The sequence below is a fragment of the Penicillium paradoxum genome (assembly GCF_028828445.1).
Source record: "Penicillium paradoxum strain IBT 22861 chromosome Unknown utg000003l_segment0_segment0, whole genome shotgun sequence".
Classification (NCBI taxonomy): Eukaryota; Fungi; Ascomycota; class Eurotiomycetes; order Eurotiales; family Aspergillaceae; genus Penicillium; species Penicillium paradoxum.
Window position 1 is genome coordinate 3,759,521 of NW_026643181.1, and position 19,768 is coordinate 3,779,288.

Consider the following 19,768-nt stretch of genomic DNA (forward strand, 5'->3'; position numbering starts at 1 on the left):
AACGAAATCGATAGGACAGTAAGAAGACCACGGTACCCAAGTGATCTTCACACGGCTGAACACCTCACGATATCCACCTTCTGGCCCCCGATATACACAGCCAAGACGGCCCCCCTCAACCCCCATTGCTATGACATCAAGATCGATGTTCTAGCAACTACGCGTTTCGCATGAATGATTCCCGGGTATGGTATTCACGTTCCTGTATACGCTATTACCCCAGCTATCTCGCCCTTTCAAGCTCTTTGGAATTATAAACCGCAACTACAACACCAGCAGCTAACAATGTTCCCTTGCCAGATATCAAATCCAGCCCCCGACGACATGTTTACCTGGCTAAAAGGCCTCATCGGCTCGAAACCAGAGCCAGCGCCCTCAGAACCCTCTGAAACAACTCAGCCGAAACACAAGAAATCGTACAGCCGAGCACATAGCAAGCGAGTCCGCGAACGCGAACGCGATCTGCGACGGGAATGGACAGGCCAGAAGGGCGGGTGGAAGAAGGTCTCTAGCAAAGGAGGCTATGTAGTCGGCGGTGTCTGTTGATATTTCGAATTCTAAAGTCTGCTACGGACATACAATTCTACAGTTCTGTGATTCGGGAGGAAATGAATCTTAATATTGTTGAAAGACATAGTCCTGTATAAAATCCGAAACCAAAACAGAAAACACCATGTGAATCTTGTGGGGAAAAAGAGAATTTAAAATATAGAGAAGGACAATAAACATCAAGTCATAAATACTTCAAGCCTAAGCAGAAGCCAGGTACTTGAGGACACTCTCGCGCTCCTCAACAGGGAGCATGGAAAGAACTTGCTGCACACCGCGCAGACCACCCTCCTTGTTACCGATGAGCAGCTGGGCGACTTCGGACGCAACGCCCTCAGTGCGCAGCGACTCAACCTTGCTCTGGACGAGCTTCTTGTTCTCCTCGTACCAGGAAGCGACCTTCTGGTCGTCGTGCTCGAGCTCCTCATCCAGCATGCCAGTCCAGGCGTGGAGAGTGCGCAGGTGATCGGCGCGGGACTCGGAGTCGGCCTGGACACCGGCGGAAGCGGAGGCAGCGACCATGCGCTTGACGATCATGTCCTCGCTCAAACGGCGGCGCAGACGCCAGTAGAAGAAGCGACGAGAGTTGATCCATTGCAGAGGGCGGCGAATGGTGTTCTTGGCCTGCATGCGGCCGGCGCGATCGTGCAGATCGGCGAATTGCAGTGCAATCTGCATGTACACGGGCAGAAGCTGCTCCTCGCGGGCGGCCATCTGTGCCTTGACCTCGGCGAGCTGCTCCTTGGTGAGGGAGGTGTCGTTGAGGGAGCGGCGGAGGTTGCCGTAGGTGGCGTCCAGACGGGCCATGGTGTCGAGCTGCTTGTCGCGGCGGTACTTAATGCCAACGATACCTTCGGGCTCGAGGACACCACCGCGGGACTCCTCGTCGGCGTACATCTCCATCTGGTCGGGGTTGATGGTGGGGTCGACGACGACCCAGGATCCACCGCGGAGCTCGCCGTGGGGAGGAATGTACACGAAGATGGGCTGCTCGTACTTAACGAGGGCGTCGACGATGTACGAACCGTACTTGAGGACCTCGTTGTACATATCACGCTGACCACCGGAGAAACCTCTCCAGTTAGCCAGGATCATGACGGGCAGTTGTTCACCGTTGTTGAAGTCGCGCAGAGCCTGGGCGGTCTTGTAGGCAGAGTTGGGGTACCAAACACCACCAGCCTCGTTGGTGATCATCTCAATAGAGTCGGGGTTGGCGGGATCGGCAGGAGTAACGTTCTCGACTGAGCGAGTCTCGACAGCGATGACACCCATGGGGATACCGCCGAGACGGGCACGACCGACAACAACGGTGCGAGCCCAGCCACCAAGAGCCTCCTCGAAGGAGTCCTTGTCGAACAGACCGGGGAGGAAGCCGTCGACGTCCTCCTTACCGGCGATGGCCCATCTCACATCATAGGGCTGCTTGGGGGGAGGGAAGTAGCCAACGTCACGGTCCCAGTTATCGGACCAGGGACGAATGGGGATGGCGGCGTTCTTCTTGTCGGGGACGAAAGACATCCACTCAACAATCTTCTGAACACCCTCGAAGTCATCGGTGGCAGTCATGTGAGAAACACCGTTCTTGTACATGATCTGGGTGCCACCAAGCTGGAGGTTGGAGGTGTAGACCTCGCGACCGAGCAGCTTGTTGATGGCAGGGGCACCGGTGAGGATGATGGGCTGGCCCTCAACCTGGATGGCACGCTGACCGAGACGGACAAGGTAGGCACCGATACCGACGGAGCGGCAGGTGACGAGGGTGATGGTGAAGATGTCCTCGTAAGCCTTGGAGGTAGCCCCGGCAATGAGACCGGAGCCCTTCAGACACTCGACACCGAGACCATCCTTGGCACCGATGACAGTGGTGATCTTGTGGCGCTCCTCACCCTCATCGGTGATGAGCTCAGTGATGACCTCCTTCTTCTTGCTGGCATCGAAGCGCTCCTTGACCTCAGGGGTGAGGTAAAGGTACTTGAAGCCGGCCTCGGGCTTCTCGGGGTTGTTCCAGGCAACCGAGAAGTAGGGAATCAGCTCGTCGGCCATACCGATGCGAGCACCGGAGTTAGCAGACAAGTAGATACGGGGGATACCCAGCTTGCGGGCGAGCTCAGTGCACTTGTGGAAGAACTTATCTTCCTGAGGACCGAAGGAACCAATCTGGAAGGTGATGTCATTGGCGACAATGATGAAACGTCTGCCGCGGGGGGTACTCAGGAGTACGGGCAGTGACGATCCAGCCAACCATACCGTGGGTGTTGGTACCGGGCTCGCGAGACACCTCGACGAGGCTGTCGGTGTCATCGAGAACGAGCTCGTTGTAGTCAATGCACTCTCCAACAGGAGGGCGCTTCTCGTACAAGGAAGGAATGGTCTCGGCAACCTTGGTCCAGCTGTTCTGGAAGGCCTGGCGGAAGAGCTCGGGGAAATCGTAGACGTACTGAGTTCCCATCAAGTGAGCCTTGTAGCGCTTGGGCTGCAGCCACTCCTTGGTCGGGTAGGGGGTGGCCACAGGGCGCATGTGCATAGAGCCCAGCTTGGTAGTACCACCAATGCTCTGGAAGATCCACTCGCCCTTCTCGGACTTGCGCTCAATGTACAGCTCAACGTTGATAATGAAACCGTAGGTGTTGCTGATGATCACACGCAGAGGGTAGGGCATGCCGGTCGTGGGGTCGGTGCAGAGGATGCGGATCTCGGCGCCAGTGACACGGAGGCGCCACAGACGGCGACCGAAACGGTCGAGGAAGCCAGCAAGAGCCTGTTCGACATCATCGGGCTGGAGGTTGAAGACGGGGGAGAAGTTAATGAAGATGTGGTTCAGATCGGAGTTGTTGTTTCCGATAATCTCCAGGGCATCCAGGATGTCGTTCATGAGACGGTCAGCCTCCGAGATCAGGTACTCAGCGGTGGGGATGTCGTCACGCAGGCGGCCGGGGCGAACCACGGCACGGATGAAGTAGCGCTTATCGATAGCCTTGTCGTTCTCAGGTCCCTTGCCCATAGCCTCGTAAACATGAATGTTACGGTTCTCGGTGAATACGGGCTTGATGTTGAACTTGGACAGACGGCTGAGCTCCAGCTGGAAGGCAAGAGCAGGCTCGCTGTGACGGATACTCAGATCCTCCTCGTAGTTGGGACCACGGAAGGTGAAGTAACCGGGGTAGACTCCTTGCTTGCCGCAAATGAAGGTAACACGACGGATACGGCGGGCAACGAGGTCCTCCTTGTTGTCAGCGAGCAACTGCTTCATCTGTCCAACAAGCTCGTTGTCGTCCATGTCCTCAATGTCGCGGATGGCGATGTTGCAAACACCGGTGAGCTCGTTATCGCTCTCGGGCTTGGGAGTGGGGCGACGCTTGCCCTCGAGGCTGGCAATGAGGCCGTGCTCGCCGGAACGCTTGGCGTTGGAGCCGCCGAGAGGGAAGGCCTCAAGAGCCTTGGAGAGTATCTCCTCGGCATCTTCCAAGTATTGAACGGGGATGATAACACCCTTGCGGATGGGATCACTGTCGTTGCCGAAAGCAGACATATCGCTAATGGAGTTGATCCGCTTGAAGGGGTTGATCTCGGAAATCGGGGTGCCAGGGGCGGAAGGCTGAGTGGAGGAGAGAACACCGAACTCAGACTGGCCGAGCTTGCCAAGGGTGAAGTCCCAAGTCAGGAAAGGCTGCTCCGAGGAGGCGTGGTACTTGATACCCTTGAGAGTGTAGGCGCGGTAGGCACGGCGCACGTAGACCTCCAGAGAGGCAAGGGTAACCCAGGGGTCGTTGTGAACGAAGAAGCGAGGAAGAACATCGAAGACAGTGTACTTAGAGTCCACGACCTCCTTCAGGACATCGAAGGAAGGCTCACGGTGCTCCCAGCCGGTCTCACCGTAGCGAGACTCAACAACGGAAGAGCGCAGGATGTGCTCCATCTGGGACAGGCGCTCGTCCAGGGAGGGCATAGCGCACTGGATGAGAACCTCACGGGCCTTGAGGGTGACCTTGGCGGAAGAACGAGCCTCGAGCTCAGTCAGTTTCTTGAGGATAGGCTTGAAGTGGGCGCCAACATTCTCGAGGTGAGGCTGGTTGGGACGGTACATGTCCAAAATGGCCAAAACCAGGTTGTTCTTGGAGCCGATACGGCTGTGCGAGAGGACGGTGTGGACAATGCTGGTGATATCGTCCTTGTTCTCCTCACGGAGCTTAAGAATGACATCCTCGTCGCGGAAGTTGTGGGTGGAGAACAGCTTCTCGACGTTGTAGTACTGCTCAAGCAGACCAATGAAGACATTGTACTCGTTGGTCTTCAAGCCATCAATGTACTTGTTGATGACCTGGACCAAAGGCAGGAGGGTAGCCTTGAGAATCTCAGCATCAGCAGGGCCGATGTTCTCCTCGATGAAGCGAGAGATGGCCTTCTGAAGCTGCTTGGCAGGGAACTCAGCCTTACGAGCCTTGGCACGATCAACCACGTTCTCCAGCTGAGCGTCCAGTCTCTGGGGAATGCGAGAGTGCAGGGCGGAGGATTGCGAGTTCCATTCTCCGTAAGGAAGGTCGGGATTGCGCAGAACCTCAACAAGATCCTTCAAGGTGGTGCTCATGATGACCTGGTTGTCGAAACCCCGAAGGATATTCTCCAAAATGCCGTGGAGCAAGAAGAACCGCTGGGAGGGTTTGTTGCCGAGAACCGTGGGCGACCCAAGCTCAGGCAGCTGGCCAGTGAAGGGCTGCGCGTGCTTGACACGGGAGGGGTCATCCAAGGCAAGGATACCGAGGATGTCACCGGCCTCAAGGGTAGCACCGGGCTGCTTGATGAGCTGCACAATACCATCCTCGTTGGCAATGAGGGGCATGTACATCTTCATGACCTCAACCTCAGCGTAAGATTGACCAGCACGGACGTGCTCGCCGTTCTCAACGGTGAACTTGACAAGCTTACCGGGAGAGGGAGAACGAAGCTGGGTAGGATCGTTCTCCTGCTCCAACAGGCAAGTTTTGCCATCAACGCTGAGACGGGTGGCAGCAGCCTCCTCCTTCCAGTAGACGTTGTGACTGCGACCGCTGAGCAGAACAAGAAGACCACCATCGGCTAAGGCACGAACACCAACAGAGCACTTGGAGCCGTTGATGAAGAGGTGGTAGCTGTCCAAGCTGGCACGAGTGGCGGTGAACTTGTAGCGCTCGCCCTCGTAGATGAAGTCAACGGGGAAGACAGTCTTCAAGATATCCTTGGAAGGGACCTGGCCCTTTCCGAGACTGTTACGGTACTCCTCAATACCGGCCTCGCTAGCGAGGTGAGCCTTGGTGACGGCACCACAGATGATGGCGACGTTCTGATCGGGGCGCTCAGCAGTCAACTTGTTGGAAATAAGCTGGTCGAGCCATCCAGTGGTGATGGTGTTGTCCTCGAAAGCGGGGGTCTCCAGAAGCTTGATGAGGTACTCGACGGTGGTACGGAAATCACCACGAATGCTCAACTCCTTAAGAGCAACAACCATGTGTTTGCGGGAAGCGGATCGGTTCTCGCCGTAGGCGAAAATGTGACCGAACTGACTGTCGGAGAAACTGTGGATACCACCAGCAGTACCGACAGAGAAGTAACCCCAGACGTTAGAAGAACTACGGAAGTTCAGCTCGTGCATGGTACCGCTGGAAGGCTTGAAACCCTCGCCAGGATCCTCGGAAGTGATACGACAAGCAGTGGTGTGGCCCTTGGGCTGAGGACGGCGCTGAGTCTGGAAGCTCTCCTCCTTGGAGAAGTCGAAGTCAATCTCAGCAGCAGTGTTGGGATCAACACCGTAGAGGAGACGAATGTCACGAATGCGGTGCAGAGGGATACCCATGGCAATCTGGAGCTGGGCAGCGGGCAGGTTGACACCGGAAACCATCTCGGTGGTGGGATGCTCGACCTGCAGACGGGGGTTCAACTCGAGGAAGTAGAACTTGTCATCGGAGTGCGAGTAGAGGTACTCGACGGTACCGGCCGAAACGTATCCCACCAGGCGACCGAGGCTGACAGCGGCACGCTCCATAGCCTGGAAAGTGGGCTGCTTAGCAATGGTCACAGGAGCCTCCTCGATAATCTTCTGGTGGCGACGCTGAACGGAACAATCACGACCGAAGAGAGAGATGTTGTTGCCGTACTGATCAGCCAGCAATTGCACCTCCAAGTGGCGAGCATTACCGGCCAACTTCATGATGAAGATAGGTGATCCAGGAATCTCGTTAGCGGCGGCGTTGTACAGAGCAAAGAACTCCTCCTCGTTCTCGACCTTGCGAATACCCTTACCACCACCACCTTCGGAAGCCTTGACCATGACGGGGAACCCAATTTCCTTCGCCTTGGCCAAACCCTCCTCTGGGGAGAAAGTGCAGCCCTTGTTATAGATCTCGTCCTCGACTGTCACGATACCGTTGTCATCAACCTTGACTTCGTCAACACCGGTTCCAGACCAGGGAATGCAAGGAACACCGGCATGCTGTGCAACAATGGTAGAAGAAATCTTGTCACCGAGTGAGCGCATAGCCGAAGCCGGGGGTCCAATGAAGATAATCTTCTTTGGTGACGCAGCGAGAGATTCGGGTAACCGAGGGTTTTCGGAAGCGTGACCCCTACACAAGGAGCATCAGTATTCCATTTCTCACGATCTAACCCCCCAAAATCACTTACCATCCTGCCCACACGGCGTGAACATCCATACGCTCCGCAACATCGACAATCAACTCGACGTTGGCATAATTATTATTATTGGTTCCACCGGGAACCTCGACATACTGGTCGGCCATGCGAATATAGTCGGCGTTGGCGTGTAGATCCTCGGGCGTGGCCATCACCGTGAATTGGATGGCCCGCTCGTTGCCAAAGGTCTCGTAAGCCCATTTCCGCACTGAACGGATCTCTTTGACAGCGGCGATACCGTTGTTGGCAATAAGCACCTATTTGGAGAATAGCAGAAAGAATCAGTCCCAGTTCTCAATTGCGCACAAATTGCAGTCAATCGGTTTGGCTTACCGAGGTAATGACTGAGTGACCATCGTGAGCGGCCACGAAATCCTTCACAGCGCTAGGAGGTGCTGATTCGAGGGCGTTGCCACCGATGAAATGTGAAGGAAGGTCCTGTTTGCTGATGGTCGAGCTGCCGGTGACCGGCGCGTTTCCATTTGTGGCGCCCATGATGTAGTGATCACAGGTCCGACTCCGTTGTAAGAATTGAAGTTCTGAATCGCAAATGCAAATGCAATAGCGCTGATTAAAAGTCGGTAATGTACAATGTTGGGAGTGGCGGAGCCCGAGTGGCAGAAAAAAAGGGAATCAGGTAAAGAGGGAAGAGAAAGCCGGAGCGAAAGAGATGTGTCAGGAATGAGCTCTGAGAGGAAAAAATAGGGCGTCAGCAATGAGAAATTAGTCGCAACAGATAACGCCAAATGCGGTATTCCTCCTTCGCAAACAGCCAACTTACCGGGAACCACCCCAAAAAAAATAAGAGTCTAATACAAGAGATTGAAGAGATTCCGAACGGTCAATTAATGAAGTCCAGGGGAGAAAATTGCTGAGATGATTTTCGGGAGTCCCACCAAGGAGGATCCCAACTGATGGTTGCCCTTCAGGGGACTGTGCCGGATGTACCCCTCCATAGTAAATAGTATGGCGAGGTACTTCCCAGGAACGGGCTCCCCCAACTCCCTGGCTTTGTTGGGCCGGTTCCACTGCAGTCTGCGCCCACCACTTCTGCCGCGTTCCATCGTCTTTGGGGGTTTGGGGCTATATTCTGGTCATTCGAGTTCTTTTCTATACGATGCCCAAATCAGTCTCACTAGGACAATTACAGAAAGTCGAGGATCAACTACTCCCGTACCACATCTAACGTCCATCAGACCACATAAGCATCTATGTTCCCACGAGTCCCGGGCCCTTCGGCAGCCAACTCGGAGGGTTTTTCTCGGCGATTAGTTAATAGACACAGCATATTCGGGTCCCGAACGTTAGCGCTGTACATCAATCAGCCTAGGGCTGTCTGTTATTTTTTTGGTTATTTTTTTTTGGTTTTTCTTCTCTTTTGCGATGTAAGAAATAGATACACAGGGAGGATGGGTCCATATATACCCGTGCTTCGATTCCTACTAAATTGCTACCGAGATAGGTCGTAGGTAAACAGGGTTAAACTACCAATCTTCAGGCCATATGCAGTCGAGGATCAAATTAATATGGATGCTCCACGTCACCGCCAAGCGCGACGATGGCGCTCACGCTATTCCCATTCGACTGGTCTGCAGGATTCAACACGATCCCCGTAGATGCGAAAAAAATGGATCGCCAATCAGAGGCCGCGTCGTCCTCAACCCATTCCCGAGATCTACGCCACACCCAACCCTACGTCAATTTAAACAGGCAACTTATAATTGGAGCATAACATCGTGGGTATTATTGAATATTGAAATGACAACCGCTGAGACACAGCTTAGGACGCCCCCGGAATCCACCGGGGGCCACATTCACACACAATCGAGCCAGGCCTGGCTGGTCCGAGACAAATCAACAGGCAAATAAAAGACTGTACAAGAACTAAGCCTTGCAGGACAACCCTGGTAGAGGCAGTCGATCAAGGTCAAGGCATGTAAAAGTAAAAACCGTTGAAAAGGGACCCCCTACGCGAAGAACCAATCGGTTCACTGAACCCTCCCATGCGAATCTCAGAACGCAGATCAAAAGGTCTCCCCCAGGTCGCTGACTTGGGGTTTGCGGCTGGGCGGTGGCATCGAACCAGGTCCGATACTCGTCTTGAAACTTCGCGGAGCTGGGATGCCACTGGGGGTGCGCTTCTTCAATCCAGGAGTGGGGGTGGTCGAGACCGATGGTCGCCGAATATCCTGAGGGGGGCGGGAGGTCGTGGGCGTGGGAATATCTTTATCCTCATCAATAAGCGACATGCCAGCGATGTTAGGGAGTTGGCCGGCGTGGTTGCTGAGAGAAGATCGAGGCCGCCGTCCTTCCGTCATAGGGTTCGTGGAGTAGTGACCCAAGGGGGTTTTGGCTCCAGGACGACTGGAACGACTTTCAGGCCGGCCATTCACCGGAACACCGGAATGCACGCTTTGGCTGAAGGAACTGCGGCTGGAAAAGCTGGTTCGGCTACTCGGGCGACTCTCACCGGGTTTTCCTAACGACTGACGACCCGGTGGAACGTGCGACGGAGTACCTTCGCTATCCCGCACAGAGGAGCCCAAGCTACTGTTACTCTGGCGCTTGTGCGAATTTCTACGAACGGTGATCGACGTGGGGACCGGACTTTCGCTAGCCACAGACCCGGAGCGAGGGGATCCACGAGAGGACGTATCGGATGGGGCGGGAAGTCGTGATTTGGCCGATTGGACGCGCTCTTCAAGCTTCTGCATCTTGCCGATCAGGCCGCGGATCTGGAACAGGGATCCAGACTTGGGAATGGCTGGCGGCCGCGAGGTGTTCACTCTCGACAATGTGCTGCGAGACGAGAGCGACATGGATGGAGTGGACCGCCCATTGCTATTGCTGTAAGCACCATTGCTGTAAGCAAGGGAAGTAGTTCGGGAATGAGTCGCGCGCGGTTGAGTTCGAGCATGAAGGGTTCTAGAGTTCACTGGCTCTGCACCAGCAGCTCTCTGTCGGGGGAACGTAGGCGTCGCATTGGAATATGCGCTAATCGACTTGCGCATGTTCACCGACGACTCGGAGATAGGAGGCGAAGGAGGGGTAGCGGTCGACGACGCAAGGGATGGTTTAGTGGGGGGCGTAGCGAAGACTGGTGACGGGGTAGCGGTGGCAGGCGAACGGTCGAAGATCTCCAAGCTTTGCGGAGTTGCTGGGCTGCGATGATAGAGAGGGGTGGGCTTGCGGCGGCGGAAGCCATGGCCTTCGGTGTTTCGAAGCTTCTCTTGGATGATCTCAGCCTCAATCTTCAGGTCGGCCAGCTCATCGCGGAGGCGTTGGTTGTCAATGCGCAGTTGTTCGCGCTCTTGCTCCCCGGTCCTGATTTCCTCCTCTAGCAAGACCCCACGCTCAATGCCGATGTTGTACTTAGACTCCATGTCCTCCAGGGACGACGTCGTATTTCGGGCTTGGCGCTCATAATCATCATTGGCAACTTCAATGTCTCGAAGCTTCAGTTGCAAGGTGCGGTTCGCATCTCGCAGGGTCGTGATTTCTTTTTGCAGATTGTTCTGTGCAGAGTTTCCTTCGGTCTTCGACTGTTTGTACTTGGACTATTGGTAAACAATGTCAGCATCATACACGACTGTGAACATTGAGAAAGATCCCCTACCTTCCACTCGTCAACTTCGTATCGCATTGTATCGAGCTTTTCTTTCAACTGCCGCTCCCGCTTTTCCGAGGCTTCAATGTCTTTCTCTAGCTCAGTCTCCAGCTCCCGGCTGGAGGACTGAAAGTCCGCAAGCTCCGCCTCAAGTTGCTCATACTGGGCTTTGTAATGAGCCAATTCATCTCTGTAAGAGCTGCTCGTGTGCTTCCGTTCGGAAGCTGGTTCGTCGACGGCCGGCATCTTCCCGCGTTGGATACCCACAAACCCGGTCGCAAAGAAGACGTCCGGACGACCGATGTCGTCCAAATTTCGCGAAAGTCACGAGAGACCGAAGACCAGGCTGTCTTGCCCTGCAGATCACGCCAGCCCCTCTCAAAAACTCATATGTCGTGTAGTGACCCGACGTCGACAACCGTGCGTTTGATAAGAGCCCCTCGCCGAGGCGGTGACGCAAGGGATTGATTGCCGTAGTCGGAGTTGTATCGGTCCACCGAGAGAAGAAGAAATTATCGAGGAATGCCACGATCTGAGATGTGCAAAGCTGGGTTGCGTTCGACCCGCCTCGTGTCGCAACGCGGGTTCGATTAGATCGGGCTGGGAGAAACCGATGTTGTTGTTTCGGTCGTCAGGGGGGCCGGGAGGTGCGCTAGTCTGCATTGGGCAGATCTTGGTTCAGCCACCCACCGCTCTTTTGATGCCTGAAGACAAGGATCTCTGCCTCAGGCGTTCAGCCATGTATGTCGATTGAGTCCACAGGTACATGATGTAAGTAGTGTCAACGCACGAGGATACCTATGTCAATACAGCAATTAGGACAATCACTCCAAGCAAAAGTATGCCTTGCACTTCACATTCCAGTGACTTCGACAAAGCTGAGTCGATCATGGAGTGCGTAAAAATAAGAATACAACGAAGGTGATCTGTATACATGTCACAAGCCTAGACTCGGCTAAACTTTGCTGCCCCTGCAGTTCTTCAAAGAAGAGGCATAAACTCCGCTCTCTTCTAAGGTTATTCGGGCTCGTGTCATCCCTCGGCTACGGGCTTTATAATGGATGAAGCCAGTTTAGCTTTTACCCACGGAGTCAAGGATCATCGCAACAAGCAGGATTTCTCGAGGCATATAATCAAGCAGATGTTGATTTTGCATGCCGAAGCCCAGGCATAATATATGTCTTGACTAGTTCTAAGGTGAACATCTAATAGTTTGACTAGTCTCACTATTGAGCCTATTAATCCTGAACAGTTACCACTATGTCCAGGAGTGTTCCTAGGTAAAACCATAGTGCTCTTGAATGCTTATAAGTGGCCCTTCCAACAAAGACTCGATAGAAAAAGCATCATGGTCCTTTCAGGATAATCACGGCCATAAATAATCTATTTTCCCTGTTCACGATTGGAGGGAATGTGTTGCATGATACTCAATATATATGTAGACGATTAAGCCACGAGAACTGGCCGATTATTGGCAATTATACTTTTTTAGTGTCGTTTCTAATACACTTTTGGACCCTTTGCAAGCTCGTATCAACAATATATCCAAAGGGTCGGGAGAGTACTCTTCGTGAAGTACTTACGACTCAGTCAGTAGCTTACATATAGAGGTTGTCTTGATGGCGTTAGAAAACGTTATATACCTAGTGGACATCGCCCTGGGCGAGTGCTATGCGTGTACTTCATAGCGGTAGTCTCAATGCGAGTGATGTATCGATAATTACATAAGAGGTTGCCTTATCTCCTAAATGTGTCTCGCCTATGATGAGCTGCGTTGGATATTCCAATCCAGATATACATCACGTGACCAGTTTGATGCGTTTGTCTCTATCCCAGAACACGACAGAAATGTTTTATAGCTACGTCGTAGGTACGCTAGTGGACCCAAGAGATCGACCTCAGCCCGTGATCTGGACTCAGCAGTCCCCAGTCCCCAGTCCCTGGGTCTTTTAAAGCATTCGAAGCTAGAGAGGTAAGTAGATTTGTTTGCATTCTAATATTTACTATGACTTTCTATGCGTGCTTCCAGACTCTGGAACCATGTGTTTGTTGTCTCCAGGCACCACCCTGAATGCTATGCCCACGCACGTTGTTTTTAAGATCGCTGACCACCCTGTTTGCTTCCACGCACCTGTTTACCCCCGATTATTCGCAAGCTTCATCTATCCCAGTGCTGAGAAGCATCGACTGGAAGTTATATGGGAGTATGACATTGGCACTGACAATTCCTTCGCCTCGATAGATCCCCTTAAGTGAGGCTAAGGCCGTCTCCCATCTATCATCATGGCAGACTCCACTGATCTTAACCTGGACGATGCTCCCAGTGACCTTCAAGATATTCCAGATCTGGCGATGCAATTGGTCCCTCCTCCGGAGGGGACATATCCTGATAAGTAAGTATCAATCACATCATCCCTTATGTGATAACACTAAACTCACCAACTCTCTACAGAGCAACTCTTCTAGCCGCAGTCCAGGAACATGGCAAAGAGCATGGCTACAACGTGGTTGTCAAGTCATCTAGCACGCCCACAGAAAAGAAACCTGGTCGCACTGCTAAGGTATGGCTGCGCTGTGATCGTGGGGGCCATTACCGGCCACGAAACGGCCTGACTGAGGAGACGCGCAAGCGTCGCAGGACCTCGCGATTGATGGATTGTCCTTTTATGCTCGTCGCCGCAGGCTCTCCAGGTATTTGGACCTTGACAGTGCTGAACGCGACACATAATCATGGTCCTATTATCGAGAAGCCGCGACAGGTGCCTCACCATAAGGTCCGCAAGGGCCAGCTCCCAGCCATTCCATATGACTGGCCTCATGATGCCTCATTCACCCCATACACCACTGCGCTTGTGATCATTGACATGCAAAAGGACTGTAAGTATTCTAGCTCCATTGGCATGATCATATGATCATTTGGCTAATTTTTCTCTAGTCTGTTTACCCGAGGGCTACATGGGTTATCAGGGCTATGATGTCTCTGGCGCGCAAGCTTTGATTCCCCAATTGCAAAGGCTGCTTGAGGCTTTCCGTTCTGGGGGCTTCCCAGTGTATCATACTCGTGAGGGTACATAGTCCCTCACGCCTCTATTCCAATACATACACGCTAACATATATCAGGACATCGACCTGATTTGTCAACTCTTTCAAGCCGGGAGGCATACCGATCCCGCAACAATACATCCGGCTTGGGCATCGGTGCCCCTGGGCCCATGGGTCGCCTGCTCATCCGTGGAGAACTGGGCCACGACATCGTGGACGAACTCTATCCACGCCTCGGTGAGCCGATCATTGACAAGCCCGGTCGAAGTGCCTTTGCACACACCGATTTCGAGCTTCTCCTGCGCAACAAAGGTGTGAAGAACTTAGTTATCGCTGGTGTCACCACCGACGTCTGCGTCTCGACAACCATGCGCGAAGCTAACGACCGTGGCTTTGACTGTGTCGTCTTGGAGGATGGTACTGCAGCGGCTGAGCCATCGCTGCACCTGGGAACAATCGAGTCTGTGAAAATGGAAGGCGGTATCTTCGGATCTGTTGCCAAACTTGAAGATGTCATCCATGCAGTCGATAATTTCAAAGCTGTCACCATGAAAAAGCTGGCCCCTCAAATGGCCGTCTGAGTCTTTACTCGTTGTTTTAGCGCAGTCACTTTCGACGCTGGTACTGGAGGGGATATTCCCGGCGTTTGGGAATGGAGTTTGTCTCTTTTCTTACGAGATGCTGCAAGCGCGCATACGTCTTTTTCTTTTTCGTCCATTTTTTCATGTCATATCAGGATTAGCGGACCGTGGAATCATTATAGGTATGATACCACATTTTTTGATTTTCGCCAACCAGTTTAGGCTCCAAATAGTCATCACCACTTCCTGTTCATAATACATTGCGAACAAGTAGAGTTGTGTTTGTATGTATACTACAGGGCTATTAGGTACTCGACGCCATCAAAGACTTGGAGACTTTCATTTTTCTTATTAGGTGAGGCAAGTTGCAGCAATGTAACCATACAGAGCATTAACGCCTCATAAAATACATGCCCTAAAACGCCACGCTCATGAATCAAAATGACCGAGAGAGAGAGTCATATTACCATATCACAGCCACTTTTTCCCTGCAGCCGTAACCCGCGCCCTGAAAACAGGGCTCTTTATCTCCATTCCCTGCTTGTAGAACGGGCTCATCGCCGTCTTGACATAATTCTCGAATACCTCATTCATGAACTGGCGCACAGCCTCTTCGGTCTGAGGAGAAGTCGGGTTTGCAGCAATGGAGCTCGATGAGGCTCGTGTGGTAGATCCTGCTGTGCCTAGCAGTGACGAAGACCCAAGGCCGCCGCCTGTGCTGGATGAAGAGGGGAGATGCGGAGGTTGGTGGAGGAGAAGGAATCGTGCGCCGCTTGGAGTGAGGAAAGCGGTAATGTAGGCTGCCGCCGGCGGATAGGTGTCAATGTGCTTCAGGTACCTATCGCGACAATTAGCTTTGAGACTGGACAGTGTGGGGTACGAAGCCGCGGGCCATTGAGCTTGGGATATTTTGGTGTTTGTCCCAGGAACAAGCTCCCGGGGGCCTTCAGGATAGGATGGCAGAATTGGTTGAAACAGTAATGACTTTTAACGACTCACATTCCACTATTTGTCCATTGTGCTTCTTCCAATATGTCCAGACTTGAGTGAATGATGAACTGGTTCATGTACTGTGCTGTCTCTGGGAAGCGGAAGCGGGCAATGCCATCACCACCCCCCTTCGATGTCCCGAAGGCGATGTTGAATAAGGGAGTGTCAGTTGGCGACAGAATAGTGAAGTAGTAAGACATTTTGTGCCGGTTGTGAGTATTCAGATTGAAATAGACGGTCGAGGAGCTGGGGATCGTGGCTTCACTAGCGGCCGCCATCACGTGGCTGATAAGAGGTGAGCTTCTCGGTTTGGTTTGGTTGACAGTGGTGTAAATGCTTTTTTATATGATTGATATCAAAAGCTTGTGTCTACTGGGGATTCTGATCTTTAGATGCTATTAGGGCCATTCAAATAGTGGTTCAAATAATTCTAGATTAACTGTCAGAGCAGGAATGAGTGCTCAACTATTATATACCTTCGCATCTATAGATCTGAAACTGGGATTTCACAATAACGCTTGTGATATTCTTTGAACCTAGCAAACCAACCAACGCATGACATTATTCTACAAGACATTATTAAGAAGATCTAGTAGATAACTTGGCATTAGCTTGTGTTTAGTATACTTGCGGCCGAAGGCAAATGCTCCGATCTCCCCGCAAAAGGTACCAGCACGTGATCCTCTGATAACAGCCATGGCTTTATCGTAATCGATTGCTGGCGCAACTTTTCGACTTCGACAAGCACCTACTACCCAATACACCTGCCCTTGTTGTTATTCAGCAAGATCTATACAGCTCTGGAGCTTCCAAGAAAAGCCAATTAAATATGCCGACGAACATTCCTTACGGATTGAACCTCCCAAACAAAAATACATCGGCAACGAAACCGGGGAATGCTCTCGGACAGAAGAGAAAGAAGAATATCTTTGATGATGATTCTGGGGATGAAGATCAACAAATTGGCAATGGCGCAGTTGAAGTTTCGACAATCGGAGGGCTAGAAGAGCCTGCTAGAAAAACGAAGGCCCCGTCAATCGCAGGGCCACCGCCGAAACGCAAGATGCAGTTCGGAAGCGGTCCCAAACTAACCGCTAAACCGCTCAGCAAAAACTCTATATTCGCAGATGATGAGGACGAAGATGAGGAAAGGGAGAAAGAGCAACAAGCCGGAGTGAGACTCGGACTGAACCCAACAAAATCAAAGAAGTCATCCGCTTCTACCGAAGACTTCACAAACCTCTCGTCAATACGTAGCAGCAAGATGCATGCAAAGCAAGCCGAGGAACTCGACCCGTCAATCTACTCATATGATGCAGTCTATGACACCCTGCATGCCAAACCCGCCAAGGCCTCGGTGGAAACCAAGAGCGACACACCGAAATACATGAAAAATTTGTTGCAGAGTGCAGAACTCCGGAAACGCGACCAGCTGCGCGCTAAAGATCGCCAGCTTGCCAGAGAGCGTGAAGCCGAAGGCGATGAGTTTGAAGACAAGGAGAAATTCGTCACTTCTGCCTACAAGGCGCAACAAGAGGAATTGCGTAAGGCAGAGGAAGAGGAGGCGCGCCGTGAAAAAGAGGAAGAAGAACGAAGGAAGCGGAGTGGCGGCTCTGGTATGATTGGGTTCTACCGAGATGTCCTTTCGCGAGGAGAGGAGCGACACGAGGAAGTCGTCAAAGCCGCGGAAGAAAAAGCGCGTCGCGTTAAGGCAGGAGAGGTATCAGAAGATACTGACAAGAAAGAAGAGGAGGAGAAGACCGATGGGCAAAAGGCAGCAGAGCTTAATTCTCATGGTGCTCGAATTGTTGTTAATGATGAGGGCCAAGTCGTCGACAAGCGCCAGCTATTGTCTGCAGGACTTAACGTGGCACCGAAACCAAAAGCTCAACCATCTGGTCCCAAACCAGGAGTTCCACGGCCTTCTGCTGGACGACCAGGTGCCGGTGCTGGCTACCAGGGTGCTCGTGCCGCCCAGCGGGCTCGGCAAACAGACATGGTCGCAAGCCAATACGAGGAGCGTGCGCGACAAGAAGAGGAGGCCGAGGCCGCAAGGCAAAAAGAAGTTGCCGAAAAGAGTCGCAGCCGCAAGACCGAGGGAGAGGTGTCCAGCGCCAAAGAGCGGTACCTCGCAAGAAAGAGGGAACGGGAAGAGGCTGCTGCCAAAGAGAAAGCAAAGGGAGCTTAGGTGTATGCTTGAGGGCATCTTGGGCGTTGTATCTAACGAACCTTGGAACAATACCATGTATTACATCGCACTGGAACAACCCTGGAATCCATGGAAGAGACTTGTATATTACACATGATACCTAAAAGAGACCCCGACTTTGAGTCACAGGGCTTACCACCAACGGGCAAACACCCGTAAACAATGATTGGGGCTATCAGTAATCCCTGTGTGCCCTCATAAGCGTCCCTTTTTCTTTCTTTCACACATCAGTCTTTACCACTACAGCACTTGGTGAGTTATATCGACCGTTCTACCCCCCCATTTAGATCGGAAAAACTATATTGCCAAGACCCTTAACCCCGGCTTACCTCACCAACTTATCTCACATCACATGACCCCACACGGGCTGAGTTAATCCGGACCGAAAGCACTCGCTAAGCCGCCCCACACAGGTCGCACTCCCAATTTTGCACTCCCAATCGAGATTCAAGAACCGCTTCATCACCAAACCACTTCCATTTCCCGTTCATCAACGTCAATCATCCAACATGGGTAAGGTTCACGGCTCTCTCGCCCGTGCCGGTAAGGTCAAGGCTGCCACTCCTAAGGTGAGTTATCTTCGATTTCCCGCGAACGCCACTCGACACACGATCGCAGTGGCCATCTCTCCGACCAGAGTTTTTAACGACAATTTTGCAACCAGGTCGAGCCCCAGGAGAAGAAGAAGAACCCCAAGGGTCGCGCCTACAAGCGTGTTCTCTACACCCGCCGTTTCGTCAACGTTACCATGACCGGTGGCAAGCGCAAGGTACATATCGAATGACTCACACCCACAAAGCACAACCGAACACAATCCAAATCCCGCGAAACCTCTCCGACCACACACCACGAATACGAGAATGAAGGACAGGAAGGCTGACAAGTCGCGAAATGCAGATGAACCCCAACCCCGGCCAATAGATTATTCAAGTCGTTAAAACAACCATCTGAGCCGCGATCGGCTAGTCGAGTTCTACGATGAAAATCTTCGCATGACCACGGCACGACCACGGCCCAAACGAACGAAAGCACACCAGATACGGCTGGTACTTGTACGGATGATATCACGCTTCTTCGTCTTCACTTGAATTTTTTTTTTGCTGGCAAACGGATGGGTTTTTTTGGAGGTTGATTCGCGGAAATGGATTAATACCCATGGTGGTCTGAGGATGGGAAGCTGTGGCTGGATGTGAGCTGTCTACGGGCAGTCCTCGCAGACTGGACCTCAGAGTCACTTTTCGACTCGTTTTATAGGCTCCATGAATTGCATTTCCGATCCAGAAATGGACTCTGCCTCTTTTTCCATCCTTTACGGATTCCGATCTGAGTCTGATGCTGTGCCTGGGCCTGGACACAATAGGCTTGCTCTTCTTAGCCGCTTATCTGCCTGTGGATTTTTAAGTTGTAGAATGGATCAAGCGGGCCTTTCCATGGTGGGATCTAGGCTGGTCCTATGCGATCTGTTCTATCCCACTGCGACCATGTAGTTCAAATGCTCCCTGTTTATCGTGATTCATATGCCTGGAGCTTGGTGTTCAACACTTCGACATTTCAACTTTCTGTCGCATCATGGGGCCCCGCGTCGTCTGATAGTGGGGGCTCGTAGAAAATGGGCTCGTCCTTCCACGCAAGCTTTGGCTAAGACCACGGGCACTCCCCAGGTACGAGGTATGCGGACTATGTAGCTCAATCATAGGACCCCTCGAAAGCATGTTGGGCAACCTGAGACTGATTTGACCCCAACCGCCAACTTTGTCTTTGGTCTTACCGAATTGAAATTCGAAGCGTCCCCAAGATCCTTGAATGGCAGGCATATAGTAGCTCATTACTCATATGTTCCAGCAATCTATTATACTTACACCTATTAAAAGGCGTAGACCGAAAATAGACTGAAATGAACTACACCTTAGACCTCGAAAATATAGAGAAAGGTCCAGAACTCAGGGCAGTCGGAACTATGTATCTTACTTCTATTCGTCTTTGGTGTTGCAGTAATTTCCGATAGACCCAAGAATGTCGTCAACTAGGTAGTGTGTCAATATCATGGACTAAAGCGAGTAGAGTGTTTTTATCTTGCAAGTCTAGAAGATGGCTTTCGTCCGGAACCGGTGTGCGTAGTTCACGAAT

The 19,768-nt window shown here is 52.3% G+C and overlaps 7 protein-coding genes across 7 annotated transcripts; 4 read left to right on the plus strand and 3 right to left on the minus strand.

Annotated features, from left to right (window-relative positions):
- Positions 1 to 285: 285 nt before the first annotated feature.
- On the plus strand, positions 286 to 546 carry N7457_003244 (uncharacterized protein; the record flags this gene model as incomplete). Its single annotated transcript, XM_057174289.1, has 1 exon — positions 286 to 546. One exon carries the CDS (start codon positions 286 to 288, stop codon positions 544 to 546), a length of 261 nt encoding a protein of 86 aa, XP_057034440.1.
- A 204-nt stretch (positions 547 to 750) lies between these two features.
- N7457_003245 (acetyl-CoA carboxylase ACC1) lies at positions 751 to 7,707 on the minus strand (the record flags this gene model as incomplete). The annotated part of the gene is given in 4 exon segments (XM_057174290.1): positions 751 to 2,743; positions 2,760 to 7,145; positions 7,204 to 7,469; positions 7,546 to 7,707. 4 exon segments carry the CDS (start codon positions 7,705 to 7,707, stop codon positions 751 to 753), a joined length of 6,807 nt encoding a protein of 2,268 aa, XP_057034441.1.
- A 1,529-nt stretch (positions 7,708 to 9,236) lies between these two features.
- Positions 9,237 to 11,065, minus strand: nde1 (nuclear distribution protein NudE; the record flags this gene model as incomplete). Its single annotated transcript, XM_057174291.1, has 2 exons — positions 9,237 to 10,769; positions 10,829 to 11,065. The coding sequence occupies 2 exons, from the start codon at positions 11,063 to 11,065 to the stop codon at positions 9,237 to 9,239; spliced, it is 1,770 nt and encodes a 589-aa protein (XP_057034442.1).
- Positions 11,066 to 13,102: 2,037 nt separating this feature from the next.
- Positions 13,103 to 14,442, plus strand: N7457_003247 (cysteine hydrolase family protein; the record flags this gene model as incomplete). The annotated part of the gene is made up of 4 exons (XM_057174292.1): positions 13,103 to 13,212; positions 13,272 to 13,696; positions 13,755 to 13,886; positions 13,940 to 14,442. The coding sequence occupies 4 exons, from the start codon at positions 13,103 to 13,105 to the stop codon at positions 14,440 to 14,442; spliced, it is 1,170 nt and encodes a 389-aa protein (XP_057034443.1).
- A 471-nt stretch (positions 14,443 to 14,913) lies between these two features.
- On the minus strand, positions 14,914 to 15,767 carry N7457_003248 (TRAPP subunit TRS20; the record flags this gene model as incomplete). The annotated part of the gene is made up of 2 exons (XM_057174293.1): positions 14,914 to 15,280; positions 15,442 to 15,767. Coding segments are annotated over 2 exons (693 nt in total), but the record flags the coding sequence as incomplete, so codon positions are not given.
- Positions 15,768 to 16,261: 494 nt separating this feature from the next.
- On the plus strand, positions 16,262 to 17,620 carry N7457_003249 (splicing regulator NSRP1-like domain-containing protein; the record flags this gene model as incomplete). The annotated part of the gene is made up of 1 exon (XM_057174294.1): positions 16,262 to 17,620. The coding sequence occupies one exon, from the start codon at positions 16,262 to 16,264 to the stop codon at positions 17,618 to 17,620; it is 1,359 nt and encodes a 452-aa protein (XP_057034445.1).
- Positions 17,621 to 18,048: 428 nt separating this feature from the next.
- On the plus strand, positions 18,049 to 18,870 carry N7457_003250 (40S ribosomal protein eS30). The gene is made up of 3 exons (XM_057174295.1): positions 18,049 to 18,210; positions 18,306 to 18,410; positions 18,539 to 18,870. The coding sequence occupies exons 1-3, from the start codon at positions 18,151 to 18,153 to the stop codon at positions 18,560 to 18,562; spliced, it is 189 nt and encodes a 62-aa protein (XP_057034446.1). The 5' UTR covers positions 18,049 to 18,150; the 3' UTR covers positions 18,563 to 18,870.
- Positions 18,871 to 19,768: the final 898 nt, after the last annotated feature.

Excerpts from the sequence above, each read along its gene's own strand:
- N7457_003250 (XM_057174295.1), top strand. The coding sequence starts at position 18,151 with ATGGGTAAGGTTCACGGCTCTCTCGCCCGTGCCGGTAAGGTCAAGGCT. Across the intron at positions 18,211-18,305 it reads TCAAGGCTGCCACTCCTAAG|GTCGAGCCCCAGGAGAAGAA; the intron begins GTGAGTTATCTT and ends TTTTGCAACCAG. Across the intron at positions 18,411-18,538 it reads TGACCGGTGGCAAGCGCAAG|ATGAACCCCAACCCCGGCCA; the intron begins GTACATATCGAA and ends CGCGAAATGCAG.